This window comes from Stenella coeruleoalba (assembly GCF_951394435.1).
Source record: "Stenella coeruleoalba genome assembly, chromosome: 5".
In the NCBI taxonomy this organism is placed as follows: Eukaryota; Metazoa; Chordata; class Mammalia; order Artiodactyla; family Delphinidae; genus Stenella; species Stenella coeruleoalba.
The window spans coordinates 12,682,974-12,702,976 of NC_137150.1; the positions used below are offsets into that span (position 1 = coordinate 12,682,974).

Below are 20,003 nucleotides of genomic sequence, written 5' to 3' on the forward strand. Positions count from 1 at the left end.
AGAACAGAGGGAAAAACCTCCATAAAGAAAAATGGCAACTCAAGCAACATAATTGAACATCTTATCTTCCCAGGCATAGGCAAGATACTCCAAGCATGCAGGCACCAAGTGGCAGCATCTGAGCCCAGGTGTATCACCTGGATGAGTACCTGTGGTATGGGGAGAAGTGGATGTAACATCTGGATGAGCTTAACAGATTTTGGCAACAATCTATACTAAAATTTAAAAAAAATCATAGGGCTGGGATTAGGGTAAAGTAAGAGAGGTGACTAGGGCGTAAGCTCAGGAAGGCACTCATCTGAGCTGACCCTACACTTGCCTGATCTGAGAGTGATGCCTCCTTAAATTTTGCATCCTAGGTGCCTCTCTTTCTTCACTCTGGTCCCAGTGCTGGTATATCTTTTCATTTCTATCAACTCTTCATCCTCAGGCTTGGAATAATTCCCTTACGCTTAACAAACTAGGGTGGGGCAGAGATGGTGGTGAGAAGAGGATTGTGATTGAAGATATTAAGCATAGAAAACAAATAGGATTCGGTGACTGATTGTGAAGTTGGATGCCAGTTAGGGAAAGGGAGCGGCCAGATCTCCTTGGGGATGGAGGAGATTATGTAGTGGGACAACCTGAAGTTCAAGGTTAGAAGGCGGTATTGTGCTGCCTGTTCCTGGTGGTCCTGTAGGGACATACAAACATGCCCAATGGAAACTGCTTTTTTTCTGCAGGCAGGCCTCTAGGGTTTCCACTCTTCCCATGGGGATGGCCCCCATGTTTGTGACAACCCCAGAGGCTATTCCAGCTCAGAAGATGCTGATGTAACTTTGGGGAAGGGTGTGAACTTAAAAATTACCTGATGAAAAAGGAAATAAACCAATGACCTTTATCACCTACTACTTTCTGTAATTCCCACTGCTCATAAAAATATTTTATCATTTGACTAGACAGTAAATGGACAGTCTCAGGTACAAGGCAGCTAAAAGACTTTTTTTCTTTCCTGGCAACTGATGGTTTCTGGTCTCCTTGATGAGGCTGGAGATAAAATCTCTGTCTTCAGGAGGTGGCCTTCTACCAAGAATTCTCTGCGCTCTTTAAGTTAGCATGAGTGCAAAGAGAACAGAGAGAAAGGTTAGGTTTATTTTAAAAAGCAACAGGGAGGCTGTGAAAGATGGGATTAAGTTGAGAAATAAAAGCAAGAAAATGACCGAAAAATGCCAGTTTGCGGAGGAGGCTCCCGGCTCCTGGCTTCCTTAATGTGGCGGGCTTGCAGAGCTGCCGTTTTCATCTTCTGCTATGAAGCATTCAGGAAAGCCTGCAGTTCCGATGTGCGCTCCCATCTTCCCAGCGGGCAGCCCAGGAACAGGCCTCCTTTGTTTCCCCTTCTGCCCAGGAGGTCTCGCTCTTCATTAAGCAGAGCCATGAGCAGTTTTGCAAAACTTTGTAAAGTAAGAAAGCAAAATGCTTGCTTCCTCCATGCTGCCAAGTCCCTAGTGTGGGGAACTGCTTCCAGAAAAGGCTGGATGCTAAAGATGAGTATCCTTCCTTGGACATTTTTAGCTTCTTACCTGAAACGAGCCCAGGCCTCATATCCTTTCCCTGCCGGTGAAAAAATGTGCCCTTTGAGAACCTCCCAGATGTTTTCTGGGGAAAGCTGCTGTGAACCCATCTCTGGTTAGCTGCCCAATCTCTCTGCAACCTTTGTGATATCACCTGCTATAGGGCAGCGTTTTTTGTTTGTTTTTTAGATTTGTATACAATTTGGACCTATAAAACAAGACATAGGTGGAGATACTCTTTAGTCTGGACTATTTCTTAAATAATAGGTTTAATTATTGTGCTTTTCTGTTTCCTCAAAACCCTATAGCAGGCAAAGAAATAAGAACCTAGGCCAGATGGGAAAAACCCCAGAGGTCGCTTGGTTCATTTCCTGGAAAGTGCAAAGCACTCTCCTCTTCATCCCAGGACTCATCCTCATTTCTCAGGGTTCTACACCAGAATCCGTCAGTGTTTAGTCTGGGATATAAAATCAGGATTTAAAACTTAAACTGAGACACAGCTTGGGCATAGGATATCTCAAGTGTGTTAGGGTCAGAAAAGATGACATGAGAGGACCTTTAAGAGGTGCTCTTTTCTTAGGCTTCAAGGTTAATCTGGGAGAAGCCACATTCAGCTTATTATATTATATCATATTATATTATTAAAATGTAGACTATACAATCAGAGATAAAGGAAAGCAATACCCTCTTTAATTTTTTTTAACTTATTTATTTATTTATTTATTTTTGGCTGTGTTTAGTCTTTGTTGCTGCGCGTGGGCTTTCTCTAGTTGCCGCGAGCAGGGGCTACTCTTCCTTGTGGTGCGCGGGCTTCTCATTGCAGTGGCCTCTCTTGCTGCAGAGCACGGGCTCCAGGCACGCGGGCTTCAGCAGTTGTGGCACCCAGGCTCAGCAGCTGTGACTTGCGGGCTCTAGAGTATAGACTCAGTAGTTGTGGCACACGGGCCCAGTTGCTCCGCAGCATGTGGGATCTTCCCGGACCAGGGCTTGAACCCGTGTCCCCTGCATTGGCAGGCGGATTCCCAACCACTGCGCCACCAGGGAAGCCCAATACCCTCTTTAATTTTAAAAAAATTACAAATAATAAAAAGGGCCAACTGAATATAATAAGAAAAAAATGACCACTCAGGATTCTACTAGTCTGGTAAGTCATATTTTTTCTTTTTAGTTATATACAATATATATATCCAAAATATTTTTAAAATTTATATATAAAACATACAATATAATTATATATAAACATTTAACATAGTTGTAATCATAGGGTAGCTTTGCTTTATGTTCTTTTTTTCTTCACTTAACACTATGACATAAACATATTCTCATGTTATTACCAATCATTATAATTACCACTTAAAATGGCTTTATCATAGTCCACCTAAATGAGAAACTGCGATTTATATAGCTATTACCTTATTGTTGGACATTTGTGTTGCTTACAACCTGTTTCTGTGAAAATTCATTTTACAATGAACATTTTTTTGCATCTGGAAAGGCAATAACTTTCAAAAGAAACATTGAATTCTTCTATCATTTTCTCTTCAAATATCTTATGGAGTCGGCCTCATCTATGCTGTCTGTAGTTGTGTATTTTGTATATGAAGTTCTGGTATCTGGTTTTCCTTTTAGCTGCTGTGCCATGTGCCAAACACATAGAACCCAATCTCTCTCCCTCGAGTCTCTGCTTCACCTCTGCTCAGGTCCTCCAAGACCACAACACGACTGTTGCTCCGGAGTCCTTACGACTCAAAGATTCACACAAGGAACAAAGGTTGTCCTCGGGGGTGCCCTTGACATCCTGATGGTGTGCAGAATTGGGTGTGTGCACTTTCCAGTGAGAGGATATAGATCTTGTATCAGATTTCAAATGGTCCATGTGACAAAAAAAGAGGAAGAATCATCGACTGGGGCTTTTTTTAGCATCCTTTATGTCCTTCCCTCCCTGGGGCCTTCTCTGCTTATTTCATAGCCTAAAACTCCCCTCTTCTCATCCTCAGGTTGCCACTCTCCTTTCCACCTCTTGCCTTCCCTTCACTGTCGGCCTTCTTGAACGAGTAGTCACACCCACTGTGTTCACCTCCTCATCGTATGTTACACCCCACCCCCTGGGTCTCCTGTCTCATTCTGCTGAAGTTGCTCTTCTGAAGATGATTTGTGCCTACTCATCACATGGCCCAGTCACCATTTTTCATTCTTCACCTTCTATCTTCTCTTTAGCATATGAGATTATTGCCCCTGATCCTGTAACACTTCCTCCTGATCATCTGAGTAACTGCCTCCTCTGGGACCTCCCCCTCTGGCATCTCTTTACTGTTTGCCCCTCTCTCCCCTGCTGACAAATGCAGATCTTCCACAATATTCTGTCACCAGGCCCCCAGTCTTTCTGTATTTTTCTCTTTAGCCATCTCCTCCAGACGCATGTATGCGCAGTTTCCACCTCTCTCCTGAAACTGAGGTCCATACTTATAAATGCTGTCTCCACTGGGATACATGAAAGTACTTCCACCGCATCCATGAGGAAGTTCATCTTGTTGTCTGGCAGCTCCTCTTGATTTCCATATTTCTGTGAATGGGACTGCCATACTTTGTCTTCAGACACAAAAGATTTGAGTCATCCTGGACTCATCATTCTCCTGTGCCTTTTGTCTCCTCCTGTATCATAAGTCAAGGCTAGTAGACTCTCTTTCCACAGTGCCCCTTCCTACTGCTGCCCCTCTAGTTACCTCTTACTACCCATCACCAGGATGGCTACAGTGGGTTTTAATGTCTTCTTTCAGAGTCCCTTTCATGAAGACCTCCCAGATTTACTTCCCTAAAGCATGTGCCTGATTGCTCCTGAGTCCTGCCCAAGAGTCTTCTGAACATTCCCACATCCACCTAATTACCTCAAAATTCAAGGCCCTTCAAATTCTCAATCTAAACCATTTCCCCAACAATCCCTAAATATATCCTGCATATTCACATTAACCCAAGTAAGGTTTCAGTATTTATCATTAGAATATATGGATGCATAAATATTTAAGTTCACAGGGGTGCTTTTTAAAGCAAAAACATAGTATCACATTTATTTATCCAATTTCTTCTTTTCCCTAAACCTTATCTCTTCTTGAAGATTTAGGCTTTGATCCACCACCATTCAACAGAAGTATTCTGAGCAACTTATATCAGCCTACTACCTGAAGGGAAAGGTGCTCTGCTCTTGATATTCTTAAGGTGAAACCAGGAGCTCCAGGCATCACTGGAAGGTGCAAAAGCTTTCTTCTCACCACTGTTTGTAGTGTGTATTGGGCTGAGTCTTGACAGGAAGCAAATGGTCCACTCAAAAGGGATGATTGAGAAGAATTTAATAAAAGGACAATTCTAAAATGTTAAGGGAGGCTGAGTAGAAAGGGTCAAGAGGGGCAGTTAGTAGAACCGAGTAAGAGTAGTGTTTGCAGGGCAGGACACCTGAAGGGAACTCTGTCCTTCTGTAGAGGAATGTGGTCACTGCCAAACAGCAACCTGGGGGGTAGAGAGTGGGGAAGAAGTGCCCCAACTTCATTCTCCTCCTATTGTTTGACCTCTGGCTGCTGCCTACCATTGGTCAAATCCAACCAAAATCCATGAGCAGGAGAGCCCGGCTGATGCACCCGAAGGGGAAGGCCTCCTGGGCACAGGGGCAGGGCCGAGAAGCATGAGGAGGGGAGGAAACATGCAGAACTGTATTCCACTGCTGGCTCCTGAAGGTCTGTCTCCAGGGAGACGGAGGCTCATCCTGGCTGAAGCTCCGGGCCTGCTTAGGAATCTCGGGCCATCCTCTGCGTCAGTGGGAGATTTCAACTCTGGAGAGCTCAGGGGTGGGGTGACTGCAACAGAACCTCGTTCCTCCCTCCCTCTGCTCTGCCTGTCTCTACGCCAGGAAGCCCTCTTCTCATTTCTCATCCCTCTGCCACATTCCCTTCATTTTTCTAGATGGCCTCAATAAAATGATTGGGTATATAATAAATACCAAATTTATTAAGACATGTTATTTGTTATTAATAGTTTGTATTACAGCTTGCCATTTACATTAGATTGCACTGCTTGAGTAATAAGAAATTAATAATGGGAAAGCTGACTTAATTTTAGAGGAAAATGACAATGAGGTGGCTGCTATGTTTTCTTTAATAGAAAGCTCAAAATAGAACACCTAGCAACCTTCTCCTGCGTCCTCCGCCTGGAGCCCTCCAGGAGGAAGGCCTTTGTTGGAGGCACTGCTTGATGGCCTGGTCTCCTCGGCATTTATCTGCACATGCTCCCCCTGTTCACATGCCTTGCTCCAGACTCACTCCAGATCTCCCGCAGGTCGATCCGTGGACCCTGGATGGCTGAGAAGCTGGGGCTGGGAAGGTGGTAGTGAGAACCACTGAGGTGGTCCCTTCCGGCTGGGAGCATCAGCAAAAGTGAGAAGGAGGGGAAAACAAAGCCAGGAGAGCAATCCTCCTGTCAGGTGGGCCACACGATCTCCCCTCCCCTCCCCTTCATGAGTCAGGGTGTAGAGCTGGAAACATTCTGGGGTCAAACTTCAGTTTTCCCTGGGGCCAATTCTTTGTAGCCCAACTCCAAGGGCAAAGCAAGGCCCTGAAGGTTGAATAAAGAGCTGTTCAAAAGCATGGGATCTATAGAATCTAAAACAGACCCAAATTGATAGAGTTTTCCCTTGAAGAATCTATAAATAGTTTTCTGCATCATTTCTTTGCCTAAGATCATGGGACACTATCTCCTCTGTGACACTGCTGACTCCTCCACCTCCATTTGCCCAGGACAGCTGGAGGCAGGGGTGTGTGCCCGCAATGCACATGTTTGCTACCTTCTAAACATGCCTGTGTGTATATGGTGGGGGGGGGGAGGAGGGGGGGAGGAGGGGGGGAAGGGGGGGTGCTGTGTGGGTGTGTCTTTAGAGAAACTTAGACTTCAAAGAAATGACCAAAATCTATAATTAACTCCTGTAAGCATTCAGGGGCAAATGAACAATGGCCTGAGCTTAGGCAGGACATAGGTAGACCCCTCTGAGGTTATAGCAGAGGACAAGCCTCTATCTAGGGAGATACCTTATCTCAACCCCTCGGGGAACCCCCTTCTAGTCCTTTGGGCACCACTATCCCTAGTCTTAGGAATACATTGCTCCTGTCTACTTTCTTGGGCTCAAACCAATTTCCTTGCCTTCCTCACATGACTGAGCCTGTCTAGGGAGCTAAACAGGGCTGAGTTTCAAGAGTACACTTTTGTAAGATGAGGAACAAATGCTGCACAAATTGGATTCCTCTTGTTTACATCCACGTTGATTTCCCATAGGTTTTAGCAGATCTATTCCTTGTCATCTGGGTATTCTCTTTCTGCAGGTCATGTCTGCCTAAACTTAGTAGGATTTTGAATATGAAGCCACTGAAAGCAAATTGTTCCAGGGCAGATGGACTCACAATCTTGGCCCACCCAGGCACTTAAAAAAGACCCAGTCCACCCCGACCCTCCAATCTGTATTAGGAGTGTGCAAATCCCATGGGCTCACATATTCCATGTAGGAGGTGATCCTCAATCCACTCACTCATTCTATTTTTCAACCTTGCAAGACTGCTTCCCCAATCTTTTGGAATTCTCTTTCTCATTGACTGATGAACCATTTGGATGGCTTACTCTTGGCACCGACCGTTGGACATGACATGGATGCTCGTGGTCTGGCCACACGAACACAACCAAGACGTCTGCAGTTGTCCAGTGGGATGCGCAAGCGCGGCTCACTTCCTTCCCACCCTTTTCACGCAGTGATGGGACCTGGAAACCCACCCACTGCCTCCTGCCTCATGTAGTCATGGAAAGAACGGAAAGCATTAGGCTGGTTGCCCGAACCACTTGAGGTTGAATGGCAGAAATTTCCTGACATGACGCTGAAAACCATACTCACTGAGGAAAACAGAATTATGACCTCCTTGTAAAAACATGTTACTGTATGATATTTCAGTGGTGAGACGTGAGCAAAGCTGACCCAGGGTCTTAACAGACTTTTGCCTCCTCGTGCCCCACACCCAGCACCACTCCCCAGTCTTACTCCTGAATAAGGACAAATACGGAAACAACTCACTGTAAACTGGATCTGGCAGCCACCCATGATGTAGTCCAAGAAAGAATGCATCTTGTGGATCTGCACAGGAGGAGGAGAGGAAACTGTATTAGGAACAGTATGATCTGTATACCTATAGATTAGAGGCCTATACTTTGGGGTTATGCTGATGTAGAGGAAAAAGCAGAGAAAGATCTGTGAGAAAAAGATGGGTCAGCTGATTTTGTTCCATGAAAGGAAAGAAAGAAAGCAATGCTGAATTTAGATGGGTCTGTGAGGGCTGCAGCCATCCATCCCCTGCTACCCTCTCTTCTGGTTTACACATGATTTTAATCAGCCTCTGCCTCTGGGGTGAGACTAATACTGTGTTTTCAAGGGTCACCACTGGTTTGAAATGAATGAAGTCTCACACTTGGCTTCAGTCTCGCTGCCCGTGTCTAAGTCCCAGTTCTGGTAACATTCCTAACACCACAGTAATCAAGATGGGCAGCTTCAAGATCACAATTACCTGAGAAGGTCTTTACTGCCAGCTGCCAGCTAGTGAGATTCCTCCCATGCCATGAGCAACAAGTATTAACATTTATTGAGAACTTACTGTACGCCAAGCACTTGACATACATTACCTCATTTAATTCTTAGAACAAGCCTGTGAAGGTGATGCTATTGTTATTATTGTGCCCATTTTATAGAAGAGGAAACTGAGGCTAAGATGATGGAGGTGGAACTCAAATGATGGCGGTCTTGACAGCACAGTTCATCCTTTCAACCTCTAGGCTGGAAGTCAGCAGGGTCCCTGCTTTTTTCCCAACCCCTGGCATCTGTGTTCTCACACACCTTACTGACTTCTAGTCTTAATTTCTGCTTCATTATGATTCTGATGCTTGAGTCTTGGTGACATTCATCTACTTATTTATTTAACAAGGATTTATTAAGCCCCCACCATGCACTGGATGCTAGGGATACAGGGATGTGAGAAACAGGCATGGTACCTGCAGCCACTGAGCTCACAATCTGGATCCTTTTACCAGGACAACTACTAGCTGATTTTTGACCCTCACTTCTCAGACTCCATCTGACGTTCAGGGCAGCTTCTCAGAGACTGACCCATAGAACCCCATGGTAGTGTTTCCAGGCACCACCTCCAGGTGGCACACATCTATTGGCAGACTTGTCTCAGGGCTGATATTTACTGGGCTCCCTGAATAGTGCCTGCTCCTGGCTCCCTCATGGCGATGCTTTGCCTGATAGTTGGGATACCCTACTACTGTCTGTACACCAAAAAAATGAGTTCGATCACCATGGCCTTTGAGTGCCGAACTCTTAGATCAAAACAGATATGTGCACAACCACCTTACAGAGATGGATAGTTGAACTGGCTCATCTGGATCTTCTTTTCTCCTGCTGCTATGGGCACAGGGATGGTCACAGGTCTATTCTGAATGTACCAGGATTTGGTCTGTACAGGTAGGTAAGATGACCAGAGACAACTGCCTTTGAAAGAAGAGTTTATTACTCACAGCTCCCCAAGGGACAGGAGGAATGTCCTGCCACACAAGGGGGCCACACGGGGAAGCACTAGGGTCAGTCAGGAGGCAAGAGGAATGAGGGGAAAGCACAGGCAAAAATCTTTATCATGGTTTTTGTGGGAAGGAATACATGAAGCAAGGTAAGAAGTTAAGCAGGTTTAGGATTCAATAGTTTGAGTAACTTACGAGGCTCTGGGTGATAGGGATGGTCTCTAATTATCTGAAACCTGGCTCTGGGGTGATACAGGGCAGGCGGAATATTGTCTTGGTGTGTGAGAGTTCAGGAAAGGGGGTGGCTGGGGGTATAGGCTCTGGATGGATTGGTCTGCATGTCAAAGACAGGCTCACAGGCAAGTTGATTGCTATCTTTAGGAATTAGGTAACTCTGGGAGGGGCAGTCCCTCCTCAGTATGCAAGGCCCCAAGATGTCAAAGCATCATAAAATACAGAAAAAAAGCCATTATTAAAACAGTGACCCCCAGATGGCCAATCACAAGCATTATCTCCTAGTTCCAGTGATTGGTTCAAGGGGTGGGCATGTGACCTAAGCCAGACCCATCAGTCTTTTCCTTTACTCTCTTGTTATGTAAGGATGAGTTCTTGCAGCTCCTGGCAGCCAGGAAAGGCCAACTCTGAGTGAAGGAACCTGATATATATAGAGAGAAACTGGATGGCACGTAAGTCTTATGTCATGGAGTCAGACAGACGGAGACTAAAATCTCAGCTCTTAAACTTACCATGTGTGTGACAAACTGGTTACACAATCTCATTTGAAAGTAGAAATCTCAGGGTTGTGATAAGAGTAAACAGAACGTATTATAGTTATTTTCACATAGTAAGTACTCAACCAGTAGCAAAATTATTCCCAGATGGGATTTTCCGCTAAGTTAGAGCCCTTCTGGGAGGAATTCTTAGGCCCTTTAATCTTCCCCCACTGTCTTATTTTCATGGTACCTTCTCGGCATGGCGGAGGTGTCACATATAAAGCAACGAACGCTGGGATAGGCACAGAATAGGTGCTTTAGAAATGTTGGTGACCCCCTCTGGGGACCTCCCTCTGGTGCTGCCCTGGGAAGACCAGGACTCTCCTATCTTTGGGGGCAGGACTGTCCTTGTGGAGGGTATGGTGGCATTGGCCTACCACAGCTCCAAGACCATCCATGCTTACAATGTATGTCCATTAATACCTTGACTTTCTGATTTTTGTTTAAAAAAGATCGTATCTCTTTGACACTCTCTCCTTCTGTCCACACAACCTTCCTCCCAGACAGCCCTAGCTTCATACCCCTGGAAGACAGGGGCTATGTATATACCTTGCACTGATTCAAAATCACAATGCCCGAGTTCTTATAATTCTTCTTCTTGGCTTTGTACTTGGGATTGATGCACTCCCACTGCACCTGAAACAAGAAAGGTTATAGCATGATTGCCAGCTCAGGAAGAAGTGGAGTCATTCGTGACGAGGCCCCTGGGCACTGTTGCAGATGGACCTGAGGGCTGACCCATGGTCTCTAGCTGATCCCTTCACATCTGGAGGGGCAGTAAGGAGGAGTGGTGCAGAGGGAGACTCCGACACTACTCTGCTTGGTTTGAATCCCAGCTCCTCCATTTTCCAGCTGTGTGATCTTTGGCCAATTACTTGATTCCTCTATGTCTTGCATGTCTCCTCTGTAAAATGGAGCTTGTAATTGTAGGTATCTCATAGGGTTACTGTGAGGATTGAATGATTTACCCTTGTAATACATTTAGAACAGTGCCTGACACTTATAAATGCTTGCTATTAATGGGACCAAATTAAGCAGCAGAGGGAAGGAGAGATCTGGGGACACACAGCTGAGTAACCCAAATGCTGAGTCTTAGTGTCTGGGAACTGACTTAAGAGGTAGGAAAACTGAGGGACATTGAATACTGGCTACAGGAAGCTGACGGGGATGATGATAAGTTTGCTTAACTTCACAGAGGACTAAAATAATGGATTGACACAGTCACAACGGTGGCGCATTAGATTGCCAGAGAGGCTTCTGTGAGAGGTAGAATCAGAACTGAGGAGGTAGCTGGGAGCTAAAGGGTGAACAGATCTCAACCCTTTCAGCCTACAGAAGGCTTCAGGGGACAAAGCCAACTGCACCTTGACTACTGACAAAGTCAAACATCCAAGAGTCATGGAATGCTCCTGCCTACTATCCTATGGGAGTAGATCCTTGGATTTCTACTCAGAAGACAAATTTTCACACTCTGACAGTTGGAAGTATCTGAAAATGAAGCAATTTCTGAGGCAGATGTGAGTGGGTAGATTGATACAGCATTGGCGCCAATGACCCATTCCTCCCAGTGCACAATGACTCTGAGCTTAGTCAGGTGACTTGTTTTGACCGATGGGACGTTAGCAAGTGATATGAGCAGAGGCTTGACAAGCCCCTGTGCACTGGGGCTTGCCCTCCTCTTGCTGCTGGGACATTTTCACCATGTATTAGCTTAAGCTGGTGTCCTGGAGGATGAAAGAGCACGTGGAGAAACATTTCAGCTACCTCAGATGTGTAGGCACAAGTGCAAGAGTGAGTCCCATTTGGAACAGAGAGAAGTTTCCCAGGGGAACTCAGCCCAGATTGCCGACCTCCTGTCCTGCCTATGGTAGTAGCCTCCTAACAGATCTCCCTGTCTCACTCTCTTGTCTCTCTCTGTAACTGATTATCTACACAGTAGCCAGAGTAATCTTTAAAAAAATTAATCTAATTCTCCAGCCTAGACCCCTTTGCAGCACTGCCCAATAGAACTTTCTACAATGATGGGAATATTCCATGTCTGCACCGATCAATGTGGAAGACACTAGCCACACGAGCACTTGGAGTGTGTGTGTGTGTGTGTGTGTGTGTGTGTGTGTGTGAGAGAGAGAGAGAGAGAGAGAAAGATGGAGGAATTGAAATTTTAACTTAATTTAACTTAAACTTACTAAAATTGAAATTGAAATAGGTGTATGTAGCCAGTAGCTATTAAATTGGAGACTGTGGCTTCAGTGTGCTCTCAACACATTTATAGGAAAATTGAAACTCTTTTCTCTGAGCTATCAGAATCTGCTTTTCCTGGCCTTGGCCTCTGTTCTTGACCACATCGCATGCATGGCTCCCTCACCTTCTCTGATCCAGATACACTGGTCTCTTTCCAGATCCTTAATCACACCGAACTCTTTCCTGACTCAGTACTTTGCAATGTTGTTCCCTCGGCCTGAAATGCTGTTCCCTTGCTTGTTATATGGTTGGCTTCACTTCATCTTTAAGGGCCTTCAAGTTAAATGTCACCTTTTCAGTTGATCTCTTCTATGTTATACCTTTATAACTAAACTGGCTCAGTTTTTCATAGCATTTGGCACAATGTATAATTACATATTTTGTTTACTTGATTCATATTTATATTTTACTATGATGCACACTCATGTCACACCTAGAGCCTGACACTTAGCAGGTGCTCCTCAGTAAATATTAGTGGGGTCAATAAATAATAGAACAGTTCCCTGGGTGCAGACATGTCAGAATAGGGACTGAGTGGTTGCACCAAAACCTTTCTGGCGTCTCAGTGATACAGAAAAGTACAAAAGCATATCATCCGTTTCCTCAGAGAGACTTCAAGATTCACTTCTGTTTGTTTGAAAGCATCAGACTTCAGCATGCTTCAATTGTGATGTATGCTATAATATCCTCCTAGGATTCTAAAGATGAAGTGTTTCCCATGTTTATTGGTTTGGCTATTTCTATTTGTAAAGCAGAACAAGGCAAAACTTCGTAAAACTCTTTAGAACTCTAGCGGGTGGTATTGATAACTGTCATTGATTTATTAGCTCAACAGAGCCTGGTCTTGTACATTCAAAGAAGCAACAACGTCTCTGGATAAATTCCTAGTTATTTGGGTAGTGACTTAATTTATAGTTTAGTGTTGGTTTTCACTGTACCCCTGAAACTGCAAGCCTGCTCGTGGGTGAAGGTCTCTGTGTGTCTGACAAGTTTCCTGCAATGCTGGGTATGTAACAGCGTGTTAAGCAGGTTGTGGGAGCTATGCAGAAAGCTGCCCTTGACTTTTCAGGCCAAAGGGAGGTATTCAACAAATGGTCTGATTCAGATTAAGCCTCTGATTCTAAAGAATGTTAGTTTATTTCCATCCAGTCTGGTTACATCTTGACTTACATCTGAAAGGAGAAACTTGAACAGTGAGTTGGGACAATCTTCCCCAAGCAGCACTTCTGAGCAGGCCAGGCACAGGGTCTTTAGGGGAAAAAGTCTTTCTCTGCTGTCACTCCTTTTTGTTCTATGGGGACAGTGGCTCCCAGAGTAAGGATGGCAGGTAGCTTGGTTTGACTTCCTCCAGAAGCTAACGCCGAGGCAAGTATTTAAGTACAAGTAATTCATCTGGGAGGTAATACCAGGAAGGAACAATAAAAGAGTGGGGAATTGAAATAGGGAAGCAGCCAAAAAGGGGTACGTGATCCATTCAGGTAACCCTATGGGCAACCAGGGCTGCTTCCTGCTGGGGAACTCTGGGCAACTTCACAGAGCATGCCTCAGAGTTTTGCTGCCTGAAGGGCAAGAGGGCCGGGGTATTTATATTCCATCTCCCACTAGCAATTTGTTGAGGGCTGCTCCCTGAAATGTGTACAACTCCCCCAACATGTCCAGCCTGCAGTAGGCATGGGCAGAGCAGGCTCCAGCAGCCACAGAAAGCCCTCAGGCAAAGAGATTCAGGTTCTGCAGCTGACACTGGGCAGGTGAATCCTGAACAGATCAGAGAAGAAGTTACATGGTCAGGGTCCAGACGACAGCAACTGACCAACAGATGTATATATGTATCCATCAGAGTACGGGTGTCTGAGAGATACAAAGAGGAGGTGTAGGCTTCTGTGTGATGCAATGAAATCCCTATGTGCCCCTGTGGTATGTGGTAGTGTTTGGGTTTATGTCTTGGTATCAAGAGTGTAAGAGTGAAATGGTGAGACTAAATGAAAATCTGGTGCCCAAAATAAAAATTTGGAGTAATCAAATAATTTGCCCAAAGCATTAAACGTGTAATTAATGCCACCAGGTCATGGAAATGTAGATCTAGAAAGAATACTGCAACATGATAATAACACCAGCACATATTTTGGAAGTTCCAGACACCCTGCCAAATGCGTATCATGATTTATCTCATTTAATCTTCACTGAATGCTACCGGGTAAGTACCATTATCACCTTCATTTATTTTAGGTGAGAAAGCTGAGGCGCACAGAGATTAAGGCACTTGTCCAAGGCTACACAGCCAAAGGAGATTAGAAACTTTCTCATCTGACTTCTCCATTTTGCCAGTGGAGAAACTGTACCACCTTGGAGCAGGGTCCTGTCCAAGGTCACAACCAATTGCTATGAGCTGGGTTGGCACTAGAACCCAGATTTCAGTTCCCACCATGCTCCCTCCTGGCCATGTTTAATCATGTATTAATGTCTCACCTCTAGCTGCTCGGTGTATAGCTGGGTGCTAAGGAGGCATTGCAAGAGGCGAGTCTGGGGGAAATGCCATGAGGGGCTTACCACGTACCTGTTTTCCTTCCATTACTCCTCTCATCTCCTTGAATGTTGAGGTGAATTCTCCAATGAAGTCATGTTTGCCATTGGAGTCCCAGTCCCATACTATGCACTGCAAGAGAAAATAAGTATTTTTTTTAACTTAAGAATTCATCCACAGCAGCTAAAGGCAATGCAAACTTTATGAGGAAGACCTGATGAAGGACAGTTGGTCTGGATCAAAAGTCTAGGATGACAGCATGTGGGAAGAGGTATCCCTTTGGTTTCCATTCGTTTTACTTAGCCTTTTTGTCATGACTTTCAAGCAGCCCTGTGATGCAGCAGTGACTAATAATTTGCCGATTTTTCAGGTAAGACCAGTAAGACCAAAAGGAGATAAGTCACTTGCCAAAGGGACTATCCAGTGAATGAGAAACCTGGGATTTGAAGGCAGGTATCCTGACTCTAATTCCAATGTTGTTTTTCCCACAGAAGAGAGCCTCTGTGGTTTATAGCTGGAATCAGGTGCCTGAGTCCATGCCTGTAGCTTCCACAGTGGCAGCTTATGTTTAATGATTTGATCATATGAATCACATTTTATTATTTTTTTTCTGAAGGCAAAAGAGCGATGCTAAGAAAAACAAGTCAGAGGGCAAAAAGTGAGAGCTTTAATTGTACCCACATGAAAAATAGGTGAAAAACAGTGAGAGGTGAGTTACACTGGTAAAAAGCAGGCGTCCATCACACCTAAGATGCAACCTTCCAACAAGAGGGCTCCATCTAACACCACTAAGGCTAACTTCTGGGCTTGCAAGTAACACTTTGCAGTGTGATGCAGATTAAATCAGTAGCCATCCCTCTGCTTGGTCACACATCTTTAGATGAAGAGGGAGTCCCCATTTTTTCTGGGGTGGAGGTTGGATTAGGGTTTCAAGCACTTCAGATATCGCTTCTACATCTTAAACCAGGGATCTGCAGCCAGGAACCCCAGAAGTCAGATAAGATCGAGGCAGCAAGGAGACATTTACTCAGAGGTTTTCCCTGGAATATTGGTGTTCAAGGGGCAGCCTAGTTCTTTCTTGGGATGAAGGCCTCAGTGGCCAGTCCTGCCTGGAAAACCTGGTTTGTAAATCTATTTTCTGACCTGTGGGATACCACACAGACCTAAAATGAAATATGCCCCGAATGAAACATAATCCCCCCCAAACTTATTCCTCCTCATTTATTTTCTGTCACAGTGGATTGTATCAACATCCACCCAGTGGGAAACATCACTCAGGATGTGCACTGTGAACATCACACTGTCAAAGACTTGTCTATTGATCTCAGTTACTCACAACAGGGTTTTTTCTCTCTATTTGCCAGCCCTTCCTTACTGACTCTGACACTCACACAGTCATTACCTGGAGCCAGAAGCAAAAGAAAGCTTGACTGGCCTGGGCACAGAAAGAGAAGGAAGTGTGTTTCTGGGACCTTGCCTCTCAGGCTCCTAACTGTGCGCAGTAGTGAACACAGCCCTGGGACATCTGAGTCTGACACTTACTCAGTCTTCTATCTTGGGGGGAAGCAGATAAAAAGGCAAAGGGGCCAAAAGAGTCTTTTCAACACTCCCTTGTGTTTTACTGTGTTTCTTTTAATCTCTCCGTTAGAATATAGGAAAAGCAAGAGGGAATGTACGTAGTACTTTGGTTTGTCACCAGATCTCAAGCAAAACCACCTATCTGCCTTCTCTTAGATTTCCCGTCATGCTTTGGTTAGTTACTGCCCTCCTTCCACCTGCCACCATAACACTCAGGACGTTTGCTCTCTCTGGGGCAGAATTCCCCTGGGCTGGATGATGAGTCAGGCCCAACAGGGTTCCAGGCCTGGCCTCCTGGGGGGCAGGCACCGCTGTTTACATGGGCCCTGCTTCTTCAATTGGTGGCATTCCTCATCATGCCAGTTGCAGAATCCTGTTTCGACCTTTCTCAGAAAGGTCCCAGAGGAAAGAAGACACAGTGAGGCAGAAAAATAAAACCACGGTCTTTCTCTCCCTGCCATGAAGCTGGCTTATGACAGCTCTGATACAGTTGACAGAGGAACATGTCATGGTGAAAAGTAAACAGATCAACTGCCCTGCAGAAAAGCTGAGACAGAGGCAGGTTCTTGGTGTGAATCAATAAGGAAACTTTGACAGATTGGTGACAGAGTGGCAGCTCAAAACTGTCTACAAGTCAGGAGGCCTTCCACATTCCCACAGCTCACAGTATAGTTTAGGTATATCATCTTAAAATGTCTGAGCTCGACAGATGGTCTTGTCAACTCCCTCATTTTACAGAGAAGGAAATTAATGGAAGAGAAAGGAAGCGACTCCTGCAAGTTCACCCAGTGCAGACGAAAGTCCAGGTTTCCTGCCTACCTAATTCCCCCCGCCAACCACAAAACAGCAAATTATAATAATTACAACATATATAGTGCTTACTATGTACCAGAAACTGTTCTGAACACTTTACATATGTAAATTCACTTAATACCCAGAATAATTTTTCATTATGCTCATTTTACAGATGAGGAAACTGAGACACAGAGAGGTGAAGTAAGTTTTCCAACACCACACAGTTAACAATAGGTAATCTTTGAACTAAAAGAAGTTAAACTTTGGAGCTTTTCCTAAATGATCATCTCTTATGAACCCAGGCCATTTGTGTTTATGGTCTCTAATCCTGTATGATAACCCTGAAATGACAATATTATTATTGCCATTCACAGGTATCAGTCACAGGCTTAGAGAGGTCAAGTGACTTGACTAGACATCTAGAAAGTGACAAAAATGGATTTTATTTCTTTTTCTTGTCTAATTGCTCTGACTAGGACTTTCAGCACTATGTTGAAAAGAAGTGGCAAGAGAGGGCATTCTTTTCTTATCCCTAATCTTAGAGAAAAAGCTTTAACATTTTCACCATTGAGTAATATATTAGCTGTGGACTTGTCATGTATGGCCTTTATTATGTTGAGGTAATTCCTAGTTTGTTGAGCATTTTTATCATGAAAAAGTGTTGAATTTTGTCAACACAGAATTGCTAAAGCAATCTTGAGAAAAAGAACAAAGCTGAAGACATCACTTCAAAATATATTACAAAGCCACAGGAATTAAAACATCATGGTACTCCCATAAAGACAGATCTATAGGCCAATGGAACAGAATACATAGCCCAGAAATAACCATACATATATGGTCAATTGATATTTGACAAGGGTGCCAAGAATATACAATGGGGAAAAGGGAGTCTCTTCAACAAATGATGTTGGGAAAACTGAATATCCACATGCAAAAAAATGAAATTGGATCCCTACCTTACACCATACACAAAAATCAACTCAAAATGGATAGAAGACTTAAACATAAGACTTGAAACTGTAAAACAGTTAGAAAAAAAACACAGGGGAAAATATTCTTGACATTCATCTTGGCGATGATTTCTTGGATATGATACTAAAAGCACAAGCAACAAACGCAAAAATTGACAAGTGGGACTATATCAAACTCCTACAGGAGCTATAAAAATCTGCTGCACAGCAGAGGAAACCATCAATAAAATGAAAAGGCATCCTACAGAATGGGAGAAAATATTTGCAAACTGTATATCTGATAAGGGATTAATTTCCAAAATGTATAAGGAACTCTTACAACTCAATAGCAAAAAAACCCCCAATAACCTGATTAAAAAATGGTCAAAGGACTTGAACAGATGTTTCTCCAAAAAAGATATACAAATGGCTAACAGGTATATGAAAAGATGCTCAACATCATTAATTATCAGGAAATGAAAAATCAAAATGACAATGAGATATCACCTCATATCTATTAGGATGACAATTATTAAAAAAACACAAAAGATAACAATTGTTGGCAAAGATATGGAGAAATTGGAGCCCTTGTAACTGTTGGTGGGAATACAAAACAGTGCAGCAGCTATGGAAAACAGTATAGTGGTTTCTCAAAAAATTAAAAATAGAACTACTATATGATCCAGCAATCTCATTTTTGGGTATACATCCAAAGAACTGAAGTCAGGATATCGAAGAGATATCTTCATTCCCATGTTAACTTCAGCAGCATTATTCACAATAGCCAAGATATGAAAATAACCCAAGTGTATGACTAAAGAAAATGTGGTATATACATACAATAGAATATTATTCAGCCTTAAAGAAGAAAATCTTGCCATTTGTGACTTGGATGGACATTATGCTAACTGAAATAAGCCAGTCACTGATGGACAACTAGTGCCTGATTCCACTTTTATGAGGCATCTATAACAGTCAAACTCATAGAGGCAGAGAATACAATAGAGGTTGCTGAGGGGTGGAGGCATTGGGGTCTTGTTGTTCAATGAGTGTAAGGTTTCAGTCACGCAAGATGAGTAAGTTCTAGAGACCTGCTGTACAACATTGTGCCTATAGTTTGTAATATGGTGTTGTGCACTTCAAAACCTGTTAATAGTGTAGATCTCATGTTATGTGTTTTTATCGCAAAACAAGTCAAAAGGACATAAGGAAATGTTGGAACGTGTGGGATCTGTTACCTTGATTCTGGTGATGGTTTCACAGGTTCAAACTCATATGCATATGAGTTTGCATATGTTTGCATATGTCCAAACTTATCAAATTATATGCATTAAATATGTACAGTTCTTTATGTATCAATTAAATAAAGCTGTTAAGAAATCTAAAAGTAAAGGAGATTTCCTTAATAATCTGGGTAGGTCTGACACAATCCATTGAAAGCCTTAAGAGCAGAATGAGGCTTCCCTGAAGAAGGAGAAATTTTGCCTTTGGGCCATAACTTAACTTCAGTTAGCCTGAGAGTTCCAGCCTGCCTTTCCTGAGGGTATGCTCTAGGGATTTCAGACTTGTCCAGCCAGCCCGCAAAACAGCATAAGCTAATTCCTTGCAATAAATCTCTTAATGTCTATCTTCCACTGGTTCTGTTTCTCCGGTTAACCCTGGCTGACGCACCTTCCCTAATCTTCTCCCTTGGCATTCATACCTTCATATTAAGAAGTGAGTTTTCAGTGACCATCGGCCTTCTCATACTGATATGCCAAAGTTTATTGAGCACTTACTTTGTCCCGGGCATTGTTCTAAACCCTTGACATGCTCTGATAGTTAATCTTCACAGCAACCCCATCAGTGGGACACTATTATTGTTATCTCCACGTTACAGATGAGGAAACTGAGACACAGAGAGGTGAATGATCTCCTGCTATTATGGAATATTTTGGGTTTTAAAGTACAATTGGCTTTAACATCAGAGTTCTCGGGATCTGAATGTGATCCAGGTCCT

At 43.7% G+C, this 20,003-nt stretch overlaps 1 protein-coding gene across 1 annotated transcript in view; it reads right to left on the reverse strand.

The window, feature by feature from the left end:
• Positions 1–20,003, reverse strand: part of CPNE4 (copine 4) — a 572,759-nt gene that overhangs the window by 27,977 nt on the left and 524,779 nt on the right. Inside the window, exons 8-10 of the mRNA XM_079922482.1 lie at positions 14,712–14,810; positions 10,466–10,552; positions 7,648–7,707 (exon numbers count right to left, since the gene is read on the reverse strand). Of these exons, the coding sequence (XP_079778608.1) occupies positions 7,648–7,707; positions 10,466–10,552; positions 14,712–14,810 (246 nt within the window). The remainder of the gene's footprint in view (positions 1–7,647; positions 7,708–10,465; positions 10,553–14,711; positions 14,811–20,003) is intronic.